This window comes from Neolamprologus brichardi, chromosome 11 (assembly GCF_056152115.1).
Source record: "Neolamprologus brichardi isolate AB-2024 chromosome 11, ASM5615211v1, whole genome shotgun sequence".
Classification (NCBI taxonomy): Eukaryota; Metazoa; Chordata; class Actinopteri; order Cichliformes; family Cichlidae; genus Neolamprologus; species Neolamprologus brichardi.
Genome location: NC_142114.1, coordinates 12,399,861 through 12,425,121, shown reverse-complemented (window position 1 = coordinate 12,425,121; position 25,261 = coordinate 12,399,861). Strand labels below are relative to the sequence as shown.

Sequence of the window (25,261 nt, the reverse complement as noted above, 5' to 3'; positions counted from 1 at the left end):
TGAGAAACACTGGTAAACATTATAAACTTCTTTTCACATTTAAAATAATATATTCTGTCATTTTAGTCATATTCATATAACCTGTTAAAAAAACAGGACAAAGCCATCATAAACATCTTTACCCATTGAGCTCCCACAGAAACCATGTCTAATCCCTGTGTGTTACACCCTCTTCCCTGTGAAATTCTGGTGTTAGTTTCCCTATTTATGTTGTGGCTTTTGAGCCAGGTCATAACACTGTGGAACAAGTGCAAAATTTCCAGGGTAGAGGAAGGGGTCTCTCTCCTTCTATTTACTTTTATACGGCAGTGGCAGCAGTGAGTGCAACCTGCAATGTGCAACTAGCCTAGTAGAATAAAATTCTACTAGTAGACTAGTAATATTTGTACAGTATATTTGCACAAGAGTTTTGTACCTGGATTTTAATTGACTACATTTCATTAGTGGCTTTTCCAGAAGGTAGTCAGTCATTGAAGTTAACCAAATCATATTCAAAGCATGCAAAGTGTTATTGTTGGACTAGCCTTCTCCTTTAAATAGAGACTGATGGCAACTATGCTTCAGTTTTACCAGCTTTCACAGGATCTCAGAAGCATGTCTAAAAAGTTCTGAAATTGAAATAACCAAAAGTGTGTGAAATGCAAGTGTTTACCAATAAGATAATTTATTTACAAATTTAACAAAGGCTAATATTTGCTATGCAAATAAAAAAAAAATTGATTGTCAGGTTCTTTCACTGTCAAAGGAAGGGTTAAGTTGTGGTCAGAGAGAGAGAGAAACCACTCCCCCAATAAGAATTACTTACAACCTGAACAGAAACTAAACTAAATTTCACTTCTATCTGACCATCACAGAATGCAGATCCTTGTGCTGATCCTTGGGATCCTGCTGCTCCCTAAAAGCAAGTTTTTCCTTGGTTATCTGTTCTTTAACATTTTAAAGAAAGTTCTGTAATTTCAATGAAACTTTTTTTTATTGCTTTTACATCATGTTATTTATAACCCAGCAAAAAATGTGTCTACTTCCTACAAATTATTGTACTATTTATTGTACTGTTAGCCTTTTGTTTGAATCTATTTATTTTAGTTGGAGTTTCAGGATTTGTACGGTTAATGCAAGAAAAGTTGATTTAACTCCTTATTTAAATGTCTTTTATCAGCATGTCCATTGGAATGTTATGAATGCATACCAGGACCATCTGGAAGCTGCAATGAGACAACAAAAGAATGTCCATCCAATACTCAGTGTGGTTCAGTCAGAATGATTTCAAATATGGGTAAAATGGTATTTTATAGTTCTTCTATTATTTTTTGAAGTGACCGAGTTTACAATGGTTCCTCTTTGGTTTCAGGTGGTTCAGAATTTAAATTTATGGGGAGAACTTGTGTTACGCCTGATCAGTGCTTCAGTGGCTCAGTCAACTTTGGATTTGCCCAAGTTGTAACTAACAGCAAGTGTTGCACCTCTGATCTGTGCAACTCTCAAGATGTCCCTGGTAATTTACAACATGTTTCTTGGTATTTTGAAATAGTATTTCCTGTTGTGATAAATAAGTAGATTTTATTAATATTGTGGAAAAAGTTACAAAGTGAGCCAGGTTTAGGAAAATTTATTTTTTCTCAATAACTGAGTTCTCCTGATGGATGAGGATTAAAGTATCCAGTATTTGCATATCTGATGTTTTTTGGCACTTTGATAAAATAATCAAGGAAACAAATATGACATATATATTTGTGCTTCATAGATTGGAGCATACCCTCACCAAATGGGAAAAAATGCTCGCAATGTGATGGAAATGACTGCACCAAAACTCTAAACTGCAACAGAAATGAGGACTACTGCATTTCAGCAGAAGGTAACAGGCCTAGAACATTAAGTTTCTGTATGTTTCTTTTCTGATTAGAAGAACATTCAGTGATTCCTTTTTTCAAACTTGCAGCACAGTAGAATAATTTTTGTTTTCTCAGTGAATGCAGGAGGGGAAACTACTAAAGTAAAGGGCTGCGCCTCCAAGATGATTTGTTCAAACACACAAACTGCACAGCTTTCAGGAATCATTGGAGGAGAAGTCAGCTGCTGCCAGGGTGACCTCTGCAACAGTGATACAACAACAGCGTCACAGCCCAGCAGCACAACTGCTGGCACAACAACAGCATCACAGCTCAGCAGCACAACTGCTGGCACAACAACAGCATCACAGCTCAGCAGCACAACTGCTGGCACAACAACAGCATCACAGCTCAGCAGCACAACTGCTGGCACAACAACAGCATCAAAGCCCAGCAGCACAACTGCTGGCACAACTGCTGGCACAACAACAGGATCACAGCCCAGCAGCACAACTGCTGGCAAATCAACAAGTACCATCCTTGTATGCTTTGTGGCACCGCTGATCGCTTTGGTCTTGTTCTCTTAGGTGATGAAAAAAATAGCACAGCCCAGTTTTTCTTTAAACTTTCACAATACTTCCACATATTCACCAAGAGTTCGGTCAAAAAATATAGTTTCATAAACAACAGTCTTTTTATTTTTTCTCAAATATTTTAAAATTTGCTCCTTTAAAAAAATGTACTTTATGCATTTGTGTTTTCTTTAACATTTCTAAAACATTTTGAACTGATACTTGAAGGTTAAAATGAAAAAAAAAAAATCATCAGGCAAATCTTGTAAACGAAACAAATGCATAGAAATAGTGTCAGAAAGTACAAAGTGTGTATACTCATTATTATGTCACTTGAAATCTCCCAGCAGCTAGTGTCCTTCCATGAATGACACAAACATTAATGATGCAGATGTACAGTCAGTTTTCATTTGAACGTGACAACTTAAGTCTTCCTTTAGATCTTGGTGACACATCAGAATAACCTGTATTTAAATACAATTGTTTTAACTGATCTTGGACCTGTAGAACCTTCAGCACCACTTCTTAAAATATTTATGTAGATATTTAAGCCATTATAATTTTGGTGCTGTGTATATATACACACATATATGTGTGTGTAGAGAGAGAGGAGAGAAATAAATCACATCAGGAAGATAATTAGGCTTCAAACATCATCTGGTTACAGGTGCATGTCATTGTTAACATGTGTACGTAATTATACGTATATATCTAAAATATCCATCACAGTTAATCTGTGCTTAAACTGTATTGAAACTTACTTTGAGAACCACCACACAAACTGATTGCACAGCATATTCTACTAAAAAGTCACTGATCATAAAAATACATAAATAAATAATTTACAAGTCTGTCTTATGAAAACAATTATTTGCAGCCTAATAATGCTTCGGCAATGAAATAAAACAATCTTAAAGAGGATTCTGTAAATGAACTGATTCAAAAATAAAAAGAAACAAATCACTTTAATAAAACAGAAATATAAATCAAATGAACTCAATTAAAACTACAACAATTCAGTTATTTAAAGAAGCTTTAAAAAGGCCTTCAGCAGCATCAGGATTAAAAGAATAGTGCAGCATAGTTGTTATTCTTCTTTAATCGTGGAGACTTATTAGTATGTATTTAATTATCTAGACCCAGATAGCACTGCACTATGGACCCTATGAAGCCTTAGATCTTTGCCCAGTTGGTTGTTTAACTTTGCAAACAACAGATGAAAACTACATTGCTACATTTAGCAGAGGTCACATTATGAGTGACTTTGTGTTACACAAATAAAACATGGATAACTTTCACATGAAGAATTCTGTAAAATGCAATTCTTGTTGTATGTTGCACACTTAGATTAAAAGGAATTGAAACCAGCATGTGAGTCTGCCTTTACTGTAACTTCTGCAAATATATAGACATTTTTATACACTTGTACACCATCTGACATAGCTTTTGTTAGGCGCACTGTATTATGGTGAGTTGCCTGGCTTGTTTCAAACTCAAAACACCAATACTTCTTACAGTAGCATAAACGAAATAAACCTAAACAAAAGTGTGATTCCCTGAATTAACTGTGATTACAGCCCAGTACAGGTAGACATCCACCACAGTGCCACGAGGTTTCCACACAAACTGGCAAATTAGCTCTAGCTGCTAACCGGTAGCTTCATGGCTAATCTACATTGCTAACAATAAATATACACTAACCACACATAATGGGAATTAACAGCCAACTTTCCCACATTCCCTGCAACCATGTGGACTTATCTTAAGACCAAGGTCAAGTTATTTACTATTTTTATCTGCTTAAGTGCAAATATATAGCCATAGTAGTATATTGTTACACGCTTGTACACACTTTCACACAGCTTTTGTTAGGCGCACTGCATTAGGTTAGTGGCCTGGCTCGTTTACTCCCACTTCAGCTGCTCATTTCAGGAGATACTCCCTCTTGTGATGTAACAGAGAATAACTACTCTTCCAGCGCTATGTCTTGTTGGAGACTGGCGCACACATTATTTTACAACAACAAAAGAAAATAACGTGTGAACAATCAGAACATTTTCACCAAATACAATATTGTAAATAAAAGATTATGGGGGAAGGGTGTCTTTTTTTTGTTAATGTCTTTTTTTTTGTCATTTCTTGTCCTCACATGTACAATTTTTTCTCCTGCTCATTAAATTTGATTGGTGACAGTCCCTGGATAAGCAAAAGAAGACGGATGGATTAAATTTGGTTAGTGACTTATCCACAAGTATCCCAAGATATCCACTGAGGCCTTACTCCTCCCCCTTTTGTGAGTGCGGACGCTTCATCTCTTTGCTCTTTAAATGCTTTGCTTCTTTTATTGATTTTTATGCTGATTTTTCCCTTTTTTCCATATGAGCTTACCTGCGATAGCTTCTGGACACTTATAGATCATTAGGACTAAAGTGTTCTTAACAGAAACAGCAACATTTTTACAGTTACCTTATCCTCAGCGCTCCGTGTGTCTGTGGCCTAGACACAGCTGAAGCCTGATTACAGCGTCTGGGCACCGAACAGCCTCAATAGCCTGGAAAGGTGCTAACCGCTAGGCTAACTAGCAACAAGATGCCTTCCCTCTCCACAGATGACTACCACAGCCTCCTGCAGAAGATTGCAGCACTGGAGGCAAAAATTCATCGCTTAGAAGTAAACGTGGAGGTAAATGGACTGTGTGGAAATGAAACAACCTTGCCTTTGATTCAAAACAATGGCAATGAGCAAGCTAGTACACAGCTAAGGAGCACAGATAACATGACCAAGAAAGTAGACTTTGTGCACTATTATAAATCCTCAAGCGATAATCCCCCCTTGGACTGTCTTGGTGCAATACCAAGACATAAATCATGTCTTGCATTTTATCAACAACTTTAATATTTTTTGGGAACGCAGGCATCTGTTTAAAGCAAATGGATTTAATTTTAACAAGTCAGGGGTGAAACTGTTCACCTCCAACTTGTTTTATTCCATACGTCATCCATCTGTGCTTGGTGCCAAGGCTGAGATAAACGAGGAGTTATCTCATAAAGAGGAACAAACAGTACTCCAAGAACAGACAAAGCCCAGCAGAAACCTTGAGGAGGAGCTCCATCTGCCCCCACCCAGGAAGAGCCTCAGAAAGGAGAGACATCAGAGGCAAAATGAGGGGTCCCTATTTGCCTCCAACTCTCTTAACAACACCAACGACCAGGACCAGGGACCACAATCTTCCCCAGTCCCCCAAACCCCTGACAGGCCATCACCCTCCTCCCCCTCCCTTTCTCCCTCCTCCCCACACCTGAAATTCACTGAGGAGATGATGGAGCGGGTCAATGCTGGGCTCAGATCTACCCCCCGGCCCAATCCCTTTTTGTCCCCCATAAACCCCCCACCAGAGCAGCCAAAGGTTCGCCATCGAGCCCCACCCTCAACAGAGCAATCGAAGTCACATTGCCCAGCCTCGCCCCCCTTAGTTCCTCCTTACCACCTTCATGCCCTGTCTCCGCAGTCTGATGTCTGATGTGTGGAGGGTCCGGGCTGCGAGGATTATGGCAGTGGTGACTTTTCCCAGGAGAAGCTGGGACCCTGTTTACTAGAAGGTTTTAAAATTTCTGTACTTTTAGGTGACAGAAGGAGACATGTGGCCTGGTCAAAACACAGAGAGCTGCACTCTAAAAGATCTTTAAATATAGTAAACATACCTTGTGTGCCACAGACTGCTCCCAAACATGAGGGGACAAGTAATGCCTCTAAAACACTTAAGTTGGCTTTATTAAATGTTAGATCTTTAGCTGGGAAAACATTTTTAATTAATGATTTAATCACTGAGCACAGCCTTGATTTTATGTTTTTAACTGAAACTTGGTTGGACCAAAGTAACAGTGGAGCTGTTCTCATCGAGACGACCCCTCCTAACTACAGTTTTATCAGTGAGGCCAGGGTGAGCAGGAGAGGAGGAGGGGTTGCTGTCTTATTTAATGAATCATTTCAATGTAAGCAGCTATCTCCTGGACGTTTTCAGTCTTTTGAATATGTGGCTTTACAGCTGAAGGCCCCATCCAAAGTTGTGTTTCTTAATGTTTACAGGCCTCCCAAATACTGCACAGACTTTTTTAATGATCTCAGTGAACTGCTGTCTGTGATCTGTGTTGATTTCGACTGTGTAATTATTGCTGGGGATTTTAACATCCATGTGGACAACCCTCAGGATAAAGGGACTAAAGACCTGAGTAACACTCTGGGCAACTTTGGGCTGACTCAGCATGTAACAGAGCCCACACATAATAGAGGACACACTCTTGACCTACTGATCTCCAAGGGCCTGAGCATTTCAAAGGTTACTGTGTCTGATGTGGGCCTGTCTGATCATTACTGTGTTTTCTTTGAAAGTAAAATCTCAGCCCACACAAATATATCAACAGCAGTGATCACAAAACAGTGTATAACTGAATACAGTAGTGAGATATTTAACCAGGTCTTCCCATTAACACCTGACCTGTCCAGAGGTTCAGTCAATGAGCTCGTCAATAGCTTCAATGCTAAAATGTTAAATGTAATGGATACAATTGCTCCCATTAAGGTGAAGGTTATCTCTGGAAGGAAAAAGTCTCCATGGAGAAACTCCACACTAGTGAAAAATGAAAAAAGAGAGTGTAGGAAAGCTGAGCGCAGATGGAGAAAAACAAACCTCCAGGTTCATTATGACATCTATAAAGAGAAACTTCACAATTATAATTTACAACTGAGGAGTGCAAGGAGGTCCTACTTCTCTGACATCATCACCAAAAACAGTCATAATGCTCGGGTCTTATTTTCTACAGTTGACAGGCTAACAAACCCTCCTGTGTCAGTGGCAGCTGAACTTCATTCGACCATGGCCTGCAATGACTTTGCCAAATTCTTCACAGAAAAAATCCAAAAGATTAGACAAGCAATTGGTACATCAACAGCAGATCCAGAATATGTACTGTGTCCACCGAAAAACTGTTTAAACACCATGAAACAGTTTCACCCGATTAACAGCAAAGACCTGGAGGACATCTTAGGTCAACTGAACTCCTCCTCTTGCTGTTTAGATGTCCTGCCAACAAGTTTTTTCAAAAAGGTCTCAAAGACTTTAGAGTCAGACCTGTTACAGATCGTCAATTTTTCTTTATTATCAGGTGTGTTTCCAGAATCACTAAAAACGGCTGTAATAAAACCTATACTAAAAAAGGACAATCTTGACAAGACACAAATGAACAACTACAGGCCGATCTCAAATCTCCCATTTTTAAGTAAGATCATTGAAAAAGCAGTTTCTCAACAGCTCAATTACTTCTTAAAACAGAATAACTGCTATGATGCCTTCCAGTCAGGTTTTAGACAGAACCACAGCACTGAAACCGCTCTGACCAAAGTGTTTAATGACATATGTCTGAATACAGACAGTGGAAAAATGTCAGTCTTAGTTTTACTGGATCTCAGTGCAGCATTTGATACAGTTGACCACAACATATTACTCAAACGACTGGAGAACTGGACAGGTCTTTCAGGAACTGTACTAAACTGGTTCAAAACATACTTAGAAAACAGGAAATACTTTGTATCAATAGGTAACTTCACATCTGAGCAGACAAGTATCACATGTGGAGTTCCCCAAGGTTCCATCTTGGGACCTCTTCTGTTTAACATTTACATGCTCCCACTGGCACAGATTATAAAGAACAACAAAATAAACTACCATAGCTATGCAGATGACACACAAATATATATCACAATGTCACCAGGAGACCGAGGCCCTGTACAGGTTCTTGGTAAATGCATTGAGGAAATTAATGACTGGTTGTGCCACAATTTTCTCCAGCTAAACAAAAACAAAACTGAGGTAATAGTCTTTGGCGCCAAAGAAAAACGATTACAGGTCACCAGAGAACTTCAATCTATACACCTAAAAACCACAAACCAGACGAGAAATTTGGGTGTAGTGATGGATGCAGACCTAAACTTAGAAAAACACATTAAGACAATAACAAAATCAGCTTACTATCACCTCAAGAATATATCAAGGATAAAAGATCTGATGTCCCAACAGGACCTGGAAAAACTAGTCCATGCATTCATCTTTAGTAGGCTTGATTACTGTAACAGCATCTTTACAGGTCTACCTAAAAAATCCGTCAGACAACTACAGCTCATTCAGAACTCTGCTGCTCGAGTCCTCACTAAGACCAAAAAAGTGGACCACATCAGTCCAGCTCTGAGGTCTTTACACTGGCTGCCTGTCCGTCAGAGGATAGACTTTAAAGTTCTGATGCTGGTCTATAAAGCTCTGAATGGTTTAGGACCAAAATACATCAGTGACCTCCTGACCCAGTATGAACCTTCCAGATCCCTCAGGTCATCTGGATCCGGTCTTTTATCAGTTCCCAGAGTCAGAACCAGACACGGAGAAGCCGCATTCAGCTTTTATGCTCCTTATATCTGGAACAAACTCCCAGAAAGCCTCCGATCAGCTGAAACACTCAGTTTATTTAAATCCAGGTTGAAGACTCACCTGTTCTCAGCTGCATTTGAATAAAGCACCAAATCCGCACTCAAAACTTACATTTTAACTACTGATTTTATCTACTGTTCTGATTTTATCTGTTTTGATTTTATATACTGTTTTGTTTGTTTGTTTGTTTGTTTGTTTGTTTGTTTGTTAATTAGTTAGTTTGTATGCTTGTTTTAATCAATTTTAAATCATGCTTTTTATTTGTTTTTGTTTCTAATGTCTCTGTAAAGCACTTTGAATCACCTTGTTGTTGAATTGTGCTATACAAATAAACTTGCCTTGCCTTGCCTTGCCTAGTCATTCAAGTTAACCAAATCACATTCAAAATATGCAAAGTTTTATGGCTGACCTAGCGGCCAAAGGCTCTCAATAAAAAACATTACAGAGATCCACACAGATAGAAAAATCCCCAAAAGCAAGATGACTTAACTACGAAGTTAGCAATAACTGGACCTGGGGGAAGAATTATTTATAAACTAGCAAACAATATTTTTAAAAATCTAATACTTACACTTTATTCAGTATGTAGAAAGGGCAATCATAATTAAGCTGTTCAGTACAAGTTGTAGATTCAAGCTGCTCTTCATATTTTTGGCCACCAGGTGCCACAGAAGAGGACTGAGGTTTTTATCCTTTAAGACTAATTTGACTCACTTATGATCGGCACAGGGTTTTATTTATTTATGTATTTTGCTCAAATTCACCAACTTATCATGTTTATATTACATTGACTTCATGCAAGGTCCAGTTTTTGGTCTCTTATTATTGAATGTCCCTCTCTGTCTGTACACTGCTAAAAAAATAGATTCAGTTGTTGAATTTAGATCAATGTCCTATAGTACATGCAAATGCCCCCAGTTTCTTTCAGAAATCATCATTATTAACATCTGTGTAGTGTTGTAGCATGCATCTCACTAGTGTTAATCTTAATCAGGGCCTGTCTCATCTTTGTACACTGCCTCAGTAAAATGAGGGCAGTACAATTTTAATTTTGCTTCAGCCAGCTGTGTTTTCAAATGTTGTGTGAACACAATCTGCAGAATATCACAACAGTTAATCTAACCAGTTGATCAGTTGTTTTGTTCTTTTTTCTGCTTTGAGACATTTTTCCACTTGTAAAATATGAATTATGAGCAGTGACGGGTTACAAGTAACAGCGTTACTAACAGCGTTACTTTTTTCAGTAACGAGTAATCAAACTAATTACTATTTCTATCGTTACAACGCCGTTACCGTTACTAACAAAAAAATGTGCGTTATCTGCGTTACTATTTTTCAACAAACAGACAGCTGAAGCTGTCTTCAGCTTACCGCACCTTATATCAGTTGTACGGAAATAGCTATCTATGTAAGTAATCCGGGCGCTGCAGCTTTAAGCAGCAGCGCGCGCTCCCGTGGGCAGCGATCACTTTCTGCCCGACGATCACTTTTTGGCACAGCACCTGGAGCTCAGGGGGCAAAACAATCACGAGTGCTGCTGTTTGACTGAGGAAGAATATAGTAATCTCAAGCCCTCCAAGGTACGGAGGCCTATCTCCCCCCACCACTTCCCCTGCCAGTGGCAGACGCCCTCAGACATCGGTGCGTTGGTGGGTCTTTGTGTCCGGGGATGGGCGTCCAGGTACACACCGGCTCACTCCTTGGTGGCTGCTTATCGGGGCCTGGAGCCTGGGGCTCGCTCGGGCCACTTCGGGGGTGGGGTGCTGATAGGTTTGTAGCTTGAACCTATTCGCTGGAACGTTGAAGACAATATAATTACACAGCAAAGCAAGACACAAAGTAGGCAAAGTTCTTCATGTTACTCATGCATGAGGGAGACCTGCCTGGAGCCAAGTGTCGTTCCACCACTTGACCTCCGTCAGACTCTCAGCCAGGTTCCCCATAGCACTCCTTTTATTGTGGTTACATGAATATGCATAGGGTCATTAACATATAACATCTTACATAGGTATACATGTGAACAAAGGATTGTGTGTGTGTGTGTGTGTGTGTGTGTGTGTGTGTGGGTGTGTGTGTGGGGTCAGAGTATGACCCCATAAATGACTTCCCTAAACCTACTGGTCTGGAAAGTCCAGCAGTCTATCTAAACAAAAGGCACTTAGACTAAAACAGATATAGCCACGTTTATCCTACCATAAAACAATAAAACAAGGTACGACCTCTTCCCATGCTCCCAGGATGTAGGTGTGGATTCCAGAACACTCTGAATGCACACCAAGCCTTTGCAGCCTGCTAAAGATCACACATCCTATCACTACACAATTAATTAAACACCTCTACCAATCTAAGACTAATTATAAAACTCTAAGCATATATAAGTAGATATTTCTAAGCATAAATGACAATCAACATTACAAAACCTAACAGGTGCCCTCGGCCTCTCGGCCTGGGGCTCAGTCACTCTGGCGCAGCTGGCTGCCGGCGGAGCTCACGGGCACGTCACCACAACCCCCCCTGGCTTATGCTCCGCGGCTGCTGAGTGACCCCTCATCTGGGACTCTCCTCAGCTCTTTCTGGGATAGTGGCGCGGCTGCTCCTCTGTTGGTCTTCCTTGGTCTCTTGTGTTCTGAGGGCCTCTGGATGTCTGGAGTTTTGATCTCCTCCATACCTGCTTCATGCCCTGGTGGATGGGGCTGTGGCTCTAACAGATCATTACATGTAGGAACCTTTTAAAAACAAGCGTGTTCATGCTCACAGGTGTACACACGGGTGCTCACACACACAAAATACACCCTTTTTGGCTCCTACCTTAAAGCACACTGTGCGCTGTCGATATTACGTGCTGCACAATAATGTTTAACACTTAGAATTTACTGTTATATTCCCATAGATCATCATGATGTTGTTTATCCCTTGTTAAATGCTTGTTTTCTTTTTTCTTTCTCAACGGGTGATCCAGGTGATTGATATGAGATATATGAGTCTGTGGTCTGGAAGAGAGTCCTGTAACTCTGTCTGCAAAATACAGTACATAAAGACCAATGTTGGGCAATTAATTATATAGGTACTTCTTCAAAAAAGTAACTGAGTTTTGCAAACAACGTTTTTTGCAGCTGCAGCTGCAACCTAAAAATGCAGCCAAGGCGTTTTTCTAAATAAACATTTCAAACTATTTACAGAACAATCAGCTGTTCTGCATCATATTTGATGCCACACAAATTATTTGTGCCACTCCAAAAAATAATTTCTGTCCACTATGAGATAAAGGAGAACAACAGCCTGATACCTGCATGCCTGACAACAGGAGATGTATCACTCCTGTAACACCTGTAACATTCAGCAGTCGCCTCATTACGGTGGCCCTGAGAGGCCAAACGGACTGGAACTTCAGAAAACACTTGCAAAAAGAAAAATGCTGCGAAAAAAAAAACCTGCCAAAAGAAAAACGCTGCACTGCAACTTCAGAAAACACCTGCAAAAAGAAAAGCGCTGCAAAAAGAAAAACGCTGCAAAAGCACACAAGACACAACGAAAATGTTTCTGAGGAGACAATAACCCGACGGACCAGTTGCACGAACCAAAACATGTATGTATGGCTGTATCCCAATTCAGGGTCTGCAGCCTTAAAGTAGGCAGCCTTAACAGTCCTCAAGGGCCGCGTACTCAAAGACCGCTAAGGGCAGAAGTGCGGGGCTTGTAGGCTTGTGAAATGGGACTGTCTAGCCTCCGTCGCGCTGCCCAGGTTGCCTAGCAACCATGATACTAACAGCTGGAAATGTTTCATACAGCTTTGTTTGACAGAAATGAAGGAGAACATATTTTGTACATTTGTTTCTACATGAGCTTTGTGTGATTTGATAAGTATCTGAGGCTGAGACCACAGGACTGTAAAACATGATTGTTGGGCTTCATTTCTGTACTGAACAGTCATTTTAAGATTAGCTAGTAAATAACAATTAGCTAATGTTGTTCATGAGACTAAAGTCATCTCACTTTGGTAATGTAAATATAATATGGCCAATATTATAGTTATTATATTAATCATTATTAGTTATTACAGCAGTGAGTTTGAACTCGGTGTCAAATACTGAGCTTCAGTAAAGATTCAAGTTGCAGTTCAAGTTTATTTATATTTCCTATCATCTTAAATCTCACTCAAAGACAAGTATCTTTGACAGTGTATCTATAGATGTATTATATATAAGAGACAAATATTGTTCTTTTAATATGTTGGGATTACTAAATTTGGCTCATTGCTTACATATATGTGTAAAAAGTACGAGCTGTGATAACTGTTTCTGATAGAATGAAGAGTAGACTGATATATTAAATATTCCTTTATTGGGTGAGAAAATCATACCATGTCATAACTGCTTTAAGTCATACAGAATAGATATCAGAGCCTTAAACAGGCTGACTTCTGCTAAATGGGTCAAACTGGGCAGAAAGTCTACAAACACATAACATCCTTATAGAATATGATGTAACACTATAGATCAACTTACCTCAGAATATATAAAGTACATAAACAATTACAGCAATATGATGCAACAAACACAGCAGTACTACTAATCCAAAATACTCAAAGCTTCACAGAACTGAAACAAACATTTATTTTTAGGTCCATTCTGCTGCTGATACATACTTTAGGTTTCTGAATATTAAACTTGTTTCTGCCTTTCATAGTGTTTAACATGAAGGGCCTGAGTACTTTCTCCCACACTGAAAACACTGGAATGATAAAATTATTTGAACATTACCCAATAAGACTGATTCAGGACAGAAGATTAGTCATTCTAAACTTTTCAAGCAGTCCTTCACAAACAGGGAACAGTCTGTCTATTCTCTCCATCTGTCCTCCTCTTCCTCACACACTGCTGGGTTTGTCCTGGTGGATCATCAGGGGTGCAAAGCCTCACAGATGATGTGCAGCAGTGGGTCCCTCAGTCTGTCCTCACTCTGGACACTTGCAGTTGTCAAACATGGAAATCAAATGTGTGATAAGCTGCAGGATTCAAACACAAGTGTAACTTGTAATACTTTTATTCCACAATCAGAGAGAAAGAAAGAGAGAGAGAGTGCAGGACAGACAGACAGGTGACAGTCTCAGGTGTATATACTGCTACAAAACAGCACAAGAGAAGGAGGATTTAGTGTTTTGTGTTATTGCGAGTGCTAAACAGATGGTACAGTGGACACATGTGTGACTCCTGTGATTAAAGCATCTTTCTTTCAGCTTAACGAGTGAACCGTCAGCTCGTTCAAACACACGTTAAAGTCCGTTTGGCTCGACACCACCGAACAGAGGCAGCAATATAACATAGCTAACATTAACAGTGCAGTGAATCCTGCTTGTGCCGTGATATTCAGGACTGCAAACCGAGCAGCATCACTGACTTTCAGCTTGTTGTGTTTGTGGATATATGACTGACTTTAATTATCATCAGATTCTCTGTAAGATTAAGGTCAACTATCGAACGGCGTATAAAGTAAAGGCTTTAAAACGCTGAAAGTACAAACATCGCTAATGTCACATAACTTTGCCGGCATGTGGCCAACAGTAATGTTTTAATGTTCTTCATTATTAAACATTTGCACATAAATAAGTGACAGTACTTACTTTTGAAAGTTTACTCTTTGGCCGCCCGGCCTTAAAATGCGGCCTTTAAGGCTGCAGACCCTGAATTGGGATACAGCCTATATTCCAGATATCTGTAGTATTATTTAGAATCATATAATTACAACACATTTACCTCTCTTCCACTTCTTTGAAGTGTCTCCCAGTCCCAGTGCATTTGTTAGCATGTTTTGGTTTGTGCAACTGGTCCGTCGGGTTAATCCCATACGGGAGCAGCCAGTCACTTACTGACTAACACTGCAAAACAGAATTGTTAAACTTTTAATTTTAATTTCAATTCAGGTTAGATTTTTTTTTCTACGCGCAACGCAGATTTTCTGTGTGCAGAGACCATGCCAGCAGTGCGCAATTGTGCATGCTTAGAGGGAAAATTTGCTGTGTCCGAATTCAGGGGAAGGATGCTCATAAGGACACTACCTGTGTCACAAGCAGAGATGGGCAGTAACGTGTTACTTGTAATCTGTAATCTGATTACTTTTTTCAAGTAACAAGTAAAGTAAGGGATTACTATTGCAAAAACGGTAATTAGATTACCGTTACTTGCCCGTAGGAACGCTGCGTTACTGCATTACTAAAACTGTGATTTTTTTGAAAAAATGTCTCATGACAATGACGTAAGCGAGTGCGACGTTCATGACAACAGCTGTGTGCAGATCAACAATGGATAATATATCGAGTGCGGGAGAGAGTATGAGCATGCAGCGTTTAAAGCGTGGAAGTACTGACCTTATTTTGAGTTTGATTTCATAAAAAGTGACAAAAAGTGACCGTTGTGCGTGCGAAGAAAACTTTTTTTACAGTGAAAAAAAAAATACAGTGAAAAAAAAATCCTAAACAAGCACCAAGTGCGCAACGACATAACGAATGACCGCTGCGGCACACCTGCACCAGGACAAACCTCCGCCTACCCTGCTCCTGCTTTACAGGTGAAAATAGAGCAAAAGGACCGCTAGTCTTTGATTTGATTTATTTTCTGCTGTGTTTTACTTGCATCCAGTGGCGGTCCTAGCCTGTTTGGCGCCCTGGGCGAACACTCCCTCTGGCGCCCCCCCCCCCCCCACACACACACACACAAAACATATTAAGGATTGTACATTAACATAAAACTGTTGTACACACACATATGAAGAGAGAGAGAGTATGCATAGTATGCAAACGGCTACCTAACAGCCATCATAATTCGTCATACAATGAGAACAGGACAAATCAACAATTGACAATGACTAATTAATATTAAAAACTGTAACATAATGTATTGTTTGGAGTTTAGTCTGTTACTGTTACTATTTTTACCATTTCTTCTTGGAGCAACTGTAACGCACATTATTTCCTTAGAGATTAATAAAGTATTCTGATTCTGATTGTTTTAGGATGACCTGCCATTATCCAATGACACATCTGCTTACCTGTATCTTTTACTCGTTTCTCTTCCTCTTCTTTTCTCTTTTTTCTAAACTGAGGACCTGATGGCTTTGAACTTTTCTTGTCCATCTTCCATTGGTTTTAATTTTGCACTCCAGTATGAACACCCATCCCTCAACCCGAGGGTCACCACAACATGATCTAACACACCTACACCTTAGTTCACAGATTCACTTTGTCTAGGGTGCATTTCTGAGATTTCACACAACCCAGGATTCATATCATGAATCCATAATGGACTTGGATTTACAACATTATAAATGAAATGCGCTCTATTTGGAAGCAGCAGGGCCCACCGCCCCTTTCGACGGCTTGTGTGTGAGACTTTAAATCATCAAACTGTAAATTTTACATTTTAAATTGTTATTGATCCCTTTACCCCGAGTCCTAACGTGTATATTTATTTTCTTACTCTTCTTATATATATTGTTTGTTTACTTGCACTGCTGTAACTGGAGCCTCATCGTCTCGTCTCTCTATATACTGGACTGTAGCGGAGATGATAATAAAGTTTACTTTGACTTCAGCAGCGAGCAGGCGCGCCGAGGGCTCTCGCGCTAACTTTTCGTGTATAGAATTAAAAAAACACAGATAAAATTTAAAAAAAACATCGGTGAAAATTATAAGTCTGTATTATAATGTCTGGTGTTTTTGTGTTTGTTGGTTTGTTTTTATTTTGTTTTACTTTGTGAGTTGGTTATTAGATGCTGCGGTTAGAAAATCCCCCGCCGCCCCGCCCCCTCCTCCCTGTGTCACAAGCAGTAGGCGCTCCTCGCAAACGAAGGGCGCCCTTACTCCCAGCAAATGGGCGATAGAAAACCAATCGGTGCCTATGCCATTCCCAATATGCGCTGGCTGACGTCGGGGCAGCATGAGTACGAGCATTTTTTTTTGCCGATGCCGGTGATGGCGCCCCCCACCACGATGCCGCCCCGGGCAACCGCCCATGTCGCCCGTATCTAAAACCGCTACTGCTTGCATCTATTTGAAAGACTGAGTGTAAACACAAAAAACATTTTATTTTATGTGCTGGAATGTGCAGAAAATAGGTTCAAATGTTAAACTAATTTCTTCAAGTCAGAGAATGTTGCATATAATTTAATTTTTACTTGATGCATAAAGTTAAAAGATTAAAACTGATAAAACAAGTTTTAAAAAAGAGACTTTTCCATTTGATTACATTTTGTATGATGGATTATGCAGAAAAGGTAGAATTGGGCTGAAAGATCTATCGTAAGTAACTAAGTAACTAAGTAAATAATTACTTTTGAAAATAAGTAATCAGTAAAGTAACGGGATTACTTGTTGGGGGAAATAATCAGCAATTAGTTACTGATTACTTTTTTCAAGTAACTTGACCAACACTGCTACCGACCCCTCAAAATGTATTTAACCGTTATTGCCACATACATTTTATCTTACAGCATATATCAATAAAAACCAGGCACCAGTTTTCAGTGGTATATTTTTCACTTTCATATTTACCCTACTCTTTGTGTTGTCTTCGTAGTGCTTGTTAAAAATAACACCGCATCCACTTATGCCTTGCGAGCTACTGCTCCAAACATTTTATTGACACCATTCAACCTGTCACACCCATTGACTGTAGAAAACAGTCAATGGTCACACCACAGACCAGTCTTCTTTTATGTGCTTCCCTGGAGGCATTCATGAGCTTTCTTAAATACAGCGCCCCCTGCTGGTAAACCTTATCATTACATGAACACCTACATATCAACACATCCCCTTTCCTCTGAATTATATACAACATAGGTCTTATAAACTAACATATACACATAATTGTTTTACATTAATTTTTTTTTTCAATTGTTTTTTTTTCAACACCATCAGAATATAAGATAAAAACAAATCCAGTTTTAGCTTTACAGATTAAGCCTAACTGGTCTTTTGACCTTACGCTCTGACCTCCTCAATACAGGTTCTCAAACCACTGCACTTTTCTCCACATATTCATGTCCATCCAGTGGTTTCAAATCAGACACTGTCTCTGCATGTGACACATCAACATTTTCATCTTCCTCACCATATTGTTCCTCCTGAAATGTCTCTTTAGTCTTCAGCAAGTTGCGACGGTTCCTTCTGAACACATGACCTTCTTCAGTTCTTACGTCATATGATCTCGGACCCGCTTCCTGAAGAACAATGGCTTTCCTGCTCCATGCATTCTGATCTTGGATTCTCACTACATCATCCTTTGCAAGCAATCCAAGTGCTCTTGTTCCCTTGTCGTATTGCCATTTTTGTTTCCATTTCAGATGCTCTTGCTTTTTTATAATTTCTTCACTCTGCTTGCTTTTTGCATAGCAAGGCAAAGTTGTGTGTAGCTTACGATTCATCAGCAATTCTGCAGGGGATAAACCACAGTCAAGAGGAGCAGTCCTGTAGCTCAGCAGAGCTAAATAAGGATCTGATTGACTGTCTGTAGCCTTCTTCAGAAGCTGCTTGATGATATACACTCCTTTTTCAGCCTTGCCATTTGCCTGTGGTTGTTGAGGACTTGATGTGACATGTTTAAAGCCGTATTCTCTTGCGAAATTCTGCCATTCTTTGCAATTATAGCAAGGACCATTGTCACTAATGACAGTTTCTGGTATTCCATGCCTGGAAAAGATAGACTTCACATGTGTGATCACATTATTAGCAGTTGTACTTGTAAGCAGAGTAATCTCAGGAAAGTTAGAGTAATAATCTATCACCAACAGATAGTCTTTCCCATTAAAATGAAATAAATCTGTTCCTACTTTCCTCCAAGGCGCTGTAGGAAGTTCAGGAATCATCATGGGTTCTCTTGCCTGTCTGCTCTGAAATTTGTTACATGTTTCACACTTTCCGATCATGGTCTCAATGTCTTTATTAATACCAGGCCAGTACACGGTGTCTCTAGCCCTCCTTTTACACTTTTCTATTCCCAGGTGTCCCTCATGTATTCTTTGAAGTATCAGCTGTCTCAGACTATGTGGTATCACAATCCTATCAACAGCAGTCCATTTACCACATTGAGCTCTGATCTAACATGATAATACTTTGAACAAGACCCTCTGGGCCAGTCTCCTTGAATATTTTCCATCACCATTTGCAGCTCCCTGTCTGCAGTTGTCTCCTCACATACTTGTTTTATCTTTGCGTCAGACACTGGCAGAGACTCCACAATCATATTAACATGATCATCTACTTCTTTCTCAGTGGAGCTTGTGTGACACACCTCTGATGCTCTCGACAGTGCATCCGCTAAAGCTAAATGCTTGCCTGGTGTGTATATCAAGTCAAAGCTGTAACTCTGCAGTTCTCATTCAGATTTTTCTTAATGATTGACAAAAGAGGACAATGATCTGTCTCAACTGTAAAGGTAGGAAGACCATAAACATAACAGTGAAAAATATCAAGTCCATATGCCAGCCCAAGACATTCTTTCTCAATCTGAGCATATCTGGTTTCAGACTTAGTCATGGATCTAGAAGCATAAGCAACTGGTTTCCAGCTCCCCTCTTCAGCTTGAAGTAAAACAGCTCCAAGCCCATCCTTTGAGGCATCTGTTGAGATTTTCAGACTCTTAGTTGGATCATATTATGCAAGCACTGGGCGTGTTGTCAGTGTGGTTTTTAAATCATTCCATTCTTGTTCATGCCTCGCTGTCCATTTAAATTCTATGGAATCACGAAGTAACTCCCTTAGTGCTGATGTTCTCACTGACAAGTTAGGTATGAATTTTCCTACAAAGTTTATCATTCCCATCACTCTGAGCACACCTCTCTTATCTGTCAGGCGTGGCATTGTTGCGATGGCTTTTATTTTTCTTTCATCTGGCTCAATACCTTCAGCAGAGAATTTGTCTCCCAAAAATGTTATTTCCTTTACACCAAAATGACACTTGTCACGATTTAGCTTTAATCCATTCTCCCTCACCCGTTGCAGCACCTTCACCAGTCTTTCATTATGTTCTTGTAGGGTGGAGCCCCAAATAACCACATCATCAACATAACAGCGAACACCTTGTAATCCCTCTAACATGTTGTCCTTGGCACAATGAAAAATCTCAGATGCTGAGATTATGCCAAATGGCATTCTGAGGAATCTGTACCTGCCAAAAGGTGTATTGAAAGCACAGTATTTTAAACTTTTCTCATCTAGCTTTATTTGCCAAAAACCCTGTGCTGCATCTAGCTTTGAGAAGTATTTGGCGCCTGCCATTTCACTTGCAATCCCTTCACGCTTTAGTATCTGGTAGTGCTCACGTTTTATGGCTTGATTTAAATCGCCAGGGTCCATGCATATTCTCAAATCGTTGTTTTTATTCCTTTTATCCACACACACCATTGAGTTTACCCACTCAGTTGGTTCTTCCATTTTTGTAATGACCTGCAACTGTGACATCCTGTCCAGTTCTTTCTTTAAACGGTCCTTCAGTGGAGCTGGGACTCTATGTGGTGAATGGATCACTGGCTTTGCATCCTCTTTCAGCTGGATACTGTAAGTGCATGGTAGACATCCCAAACCTTTGAAGACATCCTCATAATGCTGTACAATGGAGTCAACTGCTCCTCGCTGTTCACTTGCTGCTTCTGCACAGCTGATGTGGTACACTCTTTCTACAAGGTGTAATCTTTTGGATGTCACGCCACCCAGCAGTGATTCACGACCTTCTGGAACAACATTAAACAATACATCATAATCTTTATGTTTTATTGTCACTTTAAGTCTGCCACTACTTTCAATATGCTTTCCATTGTAGTCTTTTAGAGGTACTCTTTTCTTTATTATTTTGGGCTTTGGTTTCATAGCATGGATCTCTGTCATGCTGATTAGGTTTGCCTGTGCACCTGTATCAATCCTTAGTGCCACCAAAGTTCCTTGTATTGGGAGTGAAACAATCCACGTGTCTTCATAATCTGAGCGTCGCTCACTGTCTTCTGCTTCGTTATGCTCACGTTTTACATCCCCAAGTGACACCATGCCCACAAAGAAAGTCTCGCTTAAGTCAGTCTCTTCAACTACATGCACTGATTTGGGTTTGGCTTTCGACAGACATTGTTTGGCAAAATGATTTTTTCCATGGCATTTCAAACATCTTTTGCCATAAGGTGGACACTGTCTAGGTTCACGTCTGCTACCACATCGCTTACAGGAGTACACTGTATCCTCTTTGCTGGGCTTTCGCGACATATTCTTCCTCATTTTCTTTTTAACTCTTTTTACAAGGATAATAAAAAAACAGAAATCTGTATTTGCACCTCATAACTACTATCAACTATCAGTAAATTGAACTACATATTTATCAAAATAATTACTTTAATTGAAGTTTTTATGGTGATGATATGGCCTGATAGCACCAATGAATGCTGAAAGTTGTATTAAGGCATAAGCATGTTAAGATACTAATATCTATCTCATATGTTTAGCTCTTTTTGAGGCACTTGACAACAGATATTGAGCAGAAAGGCTACAGGAGCAGAAAACCAAACCAGGTGCTGTTCTTGTCAGCTAAGACACTGCAACAGTTCTAGCTTGACTAAAATGTTTCATTTATTTTGATGTCAGATAGTTGACAGACACCTCGGCAAGACTGTATTATTCTGCCACTGAATCATTGGTGGACTTCAAATAATTGGATTTTTATGAATAGACTTGTAAATGATTTTCTTAGATGACTGATCACTGTTTAAAATGTCAGCAAAATATGCTCTAACCATGCAATCAGTTTGTGTGGTGATTCTCAATAAATTTATGTGCAGTTGTCCAGTTTAAGCCCGAAGTGAAAACCCAGACTGATTCTGTTATAGGAGAAACTACGGGGCCCGGGGCCAAACGTGGACATGGACCGACACGCAGATTCAATCATGAGTGCCAAGGTTACTGTTCTCACACAAGCTTTACTGCAAAAACGTCAAATGAAACATTGGCATAAGGAGAGGTTACATGGCGTGGAAGTTTAAACAAGGGCACACTGGAGTGTGGAGGTCTCAAACAGGTGGCACTGTGAACAGAGGGAGAGAGATATTAGAGGAGGTGCAGCAAGGAGAAGGCTGGGGAGACAGTGGCAGTTCTGACTGTGACTACTGCTACTACGACTACTGTGAGCACAAGGAGAATGATGTAAGTTAATCATAGACATAAATTACAAGGGGCAAAGGTGGCCTGTTACCAAGCCTGTAAGCTGACAAACTATTGAGAAATAGATAAGGACACGGGTCCTAAATACTGCCTGTTGTTAGCCCTGGGGTCACTGAAAGGTGAGCAAACAGGGGCAGGGAAGAGGCTCTGCTCAGGAGTGAGAACATGAAAAAAAAACAGCCAACTCACCCGGACCATGACGGAAACAAACGTGACTGACCACGTAACAATACACACAATAGATACCTTCTAAAACACACATACAAGCATGTACATTTGTATATAGTACAAATTACACTTTATAGTTTTTTGTGGCTTTTCTATTTGTGCACTATGTGAATACTAGAGGTGCAACGATACACAAAATTCACAGTTCGGTTTGATTCTTTGGTGTCACGGTTTTATATTGTTTCGATACAAAAAATTTTTTATGCCTTTTTAACTTTTCATTTATTAAAATTATATATATATATTTTAACTCAAAAGTACAGTTTTTAAATTTAATGTTGCTGAAACAACAAAATAATAATAATAATAAAAAAAGTAAATCTATCTGATCAAGAAATCACTCATCTTTGGAAAAGAGAGTAGAGAGTATTCCACCCCTGTATGTGTCATCAATTTGATTGATGGCCCTAGCCTCCCTAGCCTTGACCTTTTGATCTCACCGGAAGTGTACTCCGGAAGTGTGTAATATGATCCATAAGCGCGACGAATTGCATCAGGAGAGGGGGGGGGGGGGGGTACTCCGGAAGTGTGTATCGGATTCCATACGCGTGACTAATCACACCTGTTGTGAAAAAAAAATGTTTACTCCCTTAGAGGGAAGAGGGTCTGTGGAGGGAGGAGAATAAAAACAGAGAGGGGCCAGCACTTTTCTATGCACAGACAGCAACATGGAGCCCTTCATTCTGCAGCCCTGCATTCCTCTGTACTTGTACGGGGAAGAGATCTGGGGATCAAAGAGGGAGGGGTATGGTTCCTGGGGGTGACGCATCAGGCGTCTGTTGAGTCAGTGCTGTATAGAGAGACAGAGCGGCAGTTAGTTTTCCACAGACAAACTCATAGTTTGAATTCTGTTTAAATATTATAACAATGTGATCTTTTTTCTCAGTAAAGAACTATTTCTTTTTACAATAGCGGATGTATTTTACTTTCTTAAGCTGCACCTGCGCTTGTAATGAAAAAAAATAGTGACTTCCTATTGCCTGTAGAGAGCCATTTCTTTCAATAGCGGATGTATTTTATTTTCTTATATTACAGACGCAATAAAAAACCTTTAAGATTATCTGACTAGTAACGGAATACATATATATACATATATACACATATATAGTGCCGGGTGGAGGCAAGCTACACCATTGCTTGTACGTGTTTAAAAAAAAAAATCCCTAAGTGAAAAGAGCACCGCGCACATATTCAGAACTCGGTCTTACTTAAACAATTAAAACACCCCGATGAGGTATTTTGGTTTTGTGCAGCCACTCCTTCTCAGACCAAAGTAAAGAGTTTTTCTTCATTTTTTGAGCTCCTTTTACAACAGGTTTTCTCATTAGCAGAAAACTCTGGATAGACAGAAACCCTCAAAGAAAACAGCCTTGTTTTACACACACCAAGGAGGAGTCAACAACCCCTCTAATCAATATTAGTATTTCTTAATGCTTATAACCTATAGTGCGCCCGTATGTAAAAAAATATTCCTTAGCGAAAAAAGGTGCAAAATATTATTATTAAAACACCCCGATGAGGTATGTTTTGTGCAGCCACTCCTTCTCAGACCAAAGCAAAGAGTTTTTCTTCATTTTTTTAGCTACTTTTCCAACAGGTTTTCTTAGTAGCAGAAAACTGTCTACAGACAGAAACTCTAAAAGAAAACGGTCTTGTTTTACACGCAGCGAGGAGGAGTCAACAACCCCTCTAATCGTTATTAGTATTTCTTAATGCCTCCAGCCAAGCAATGAATTTCATACAGGCCAAATCTCCGCGTACGTGTAAAATAACCCTAAGTGAAAAAAAGCACAGCGCACATATTGAGAACTTGAATAAGATCCGTCGATTCATCCCGGTAAATTGCCTCCGAGAGATCGGGATGCTTCCTCCGTCTCGTACCATAAGCGTATGAGAAAAACCCCATTATTTTGGTAAGAGTGAGAGAGAGAGAGAGAGAGCGCGAATTGATCAAACTTTTCTACAAAACGTTATACCACTCCGGGCCAGGGGAGTGGTATAACAGGGGGGCGATATAGCACGGACCGGCTGGATGACTACGCCGGATGGAAACATAACCGGAAGCGTGACAGCGAGTTTCCCTTTGACCTTCATCCTGCTCCATGATCAGCCGTTAAAACTTTCATCAATATTGCTGTAATGTAACAACAAAGTTCGTTTTTTAAGATCAGACAGGTCGCAAAACATTCCTTACACGTAGTCGCTGTATAAGCATCTGTGGCACAAACAAGCTTCAGGGACTGACTTGTTTTTTAGAACCGACCTTTGACACTTGGATGTTGGCTTAATTTTTTACACAAAGAGAAATTTGACCCTAATAATAAAAAACACGATACTGTGGTGAATACTTACCTCAACTTTGATGGGTTTTTTCACAGCTATTTATTTAGAAAAAAGTAAAACACGTTACAAGGACACAATGCACACTGTAGAGTACATGAATGTGAATTCCTCCTCTCTATACTTACACTCCTCCCTAACAAATGCCAAGTCATCATCTCCATATTGTGTATCCCACTTTTCGAGTTTCATTGAAGTGTGCCCAAGTGCACAAGATGTAAAACACTGTATTAGTTTTATAAGCCCCCGTCCCCGGTCTAACAAGATGCCATTCATTTAAGAGACTAATAATTTTTTGATTTTAAATTGTGCTAACTTCAACGCAGTAACATTTTTTTAAAAAAACATAGCAGAACTCATTTTTGTTGGACACAAGAACAACTCGAGCATATTTTTCAGGAGCCGAACTAGGGCTTACAGGTTTGCCGTGGCCCTGGGGACCAGTGCGAGGCTGTGTGGCGTGGAGGGTTCAGACACTCCCACAGCGCAGACTTTGCTATCAGCACAGAGCGTTTCTGGTGTGTCTCATGCAAAAGAGACAATACAGCGTGTTTCTCTGCTCCCGGTAAGCCTGCCCTTTACAAATATCTCTTTGATTATTCAAACAGTGTTTAAATTGTGACTCGTT

At 39.8% G+C, this 25,261-nt stretch overlaps 1 protein-coding gene across 4 annotated transcripts; it reads left to right on the top strand.

Moving 5' to 3' along the window:
• Positions 1-855: 855 nt before the first annotated feature.
• On the top strand, positions 856-2,416 carry LOC118454494 (phospholipase A2 inhibitor and Ly6/PLAUR domain-containing protein-like). Of its 4 annotated transcripts, none has more exons than XM_035909487.1 (6): positions 856-901; positions 1,160-1,276; positions 1,352-1,495; positions 1,745-1,855; positions 1,968-2,115; positions 2,362-2,416. In XM_035909487.1, the coding sequence occupies exons 1-6, from the start codon at positions 856-858 to the stop codon at positions 2,414-2,416; spliced, it is 621 nt and encodes a 206-aa protein (XP_035765380.1). The 4 variants fall into 4 exon arrangements, with proteins under 4 accessions (XP_035765380.1, XP_087703878.1, XP_087703877.1 ...); XM_087847752.1 differs by having other exon boundaries at positions 1,968-2,201; positions 2,292-2,416; XM_087847751.1 differs by having other exon boundaries at positions 1,968-2,416.
• The last annotated feature ends 22,845 nt before the right edge of the window (positions 2,417-25,261 follow it).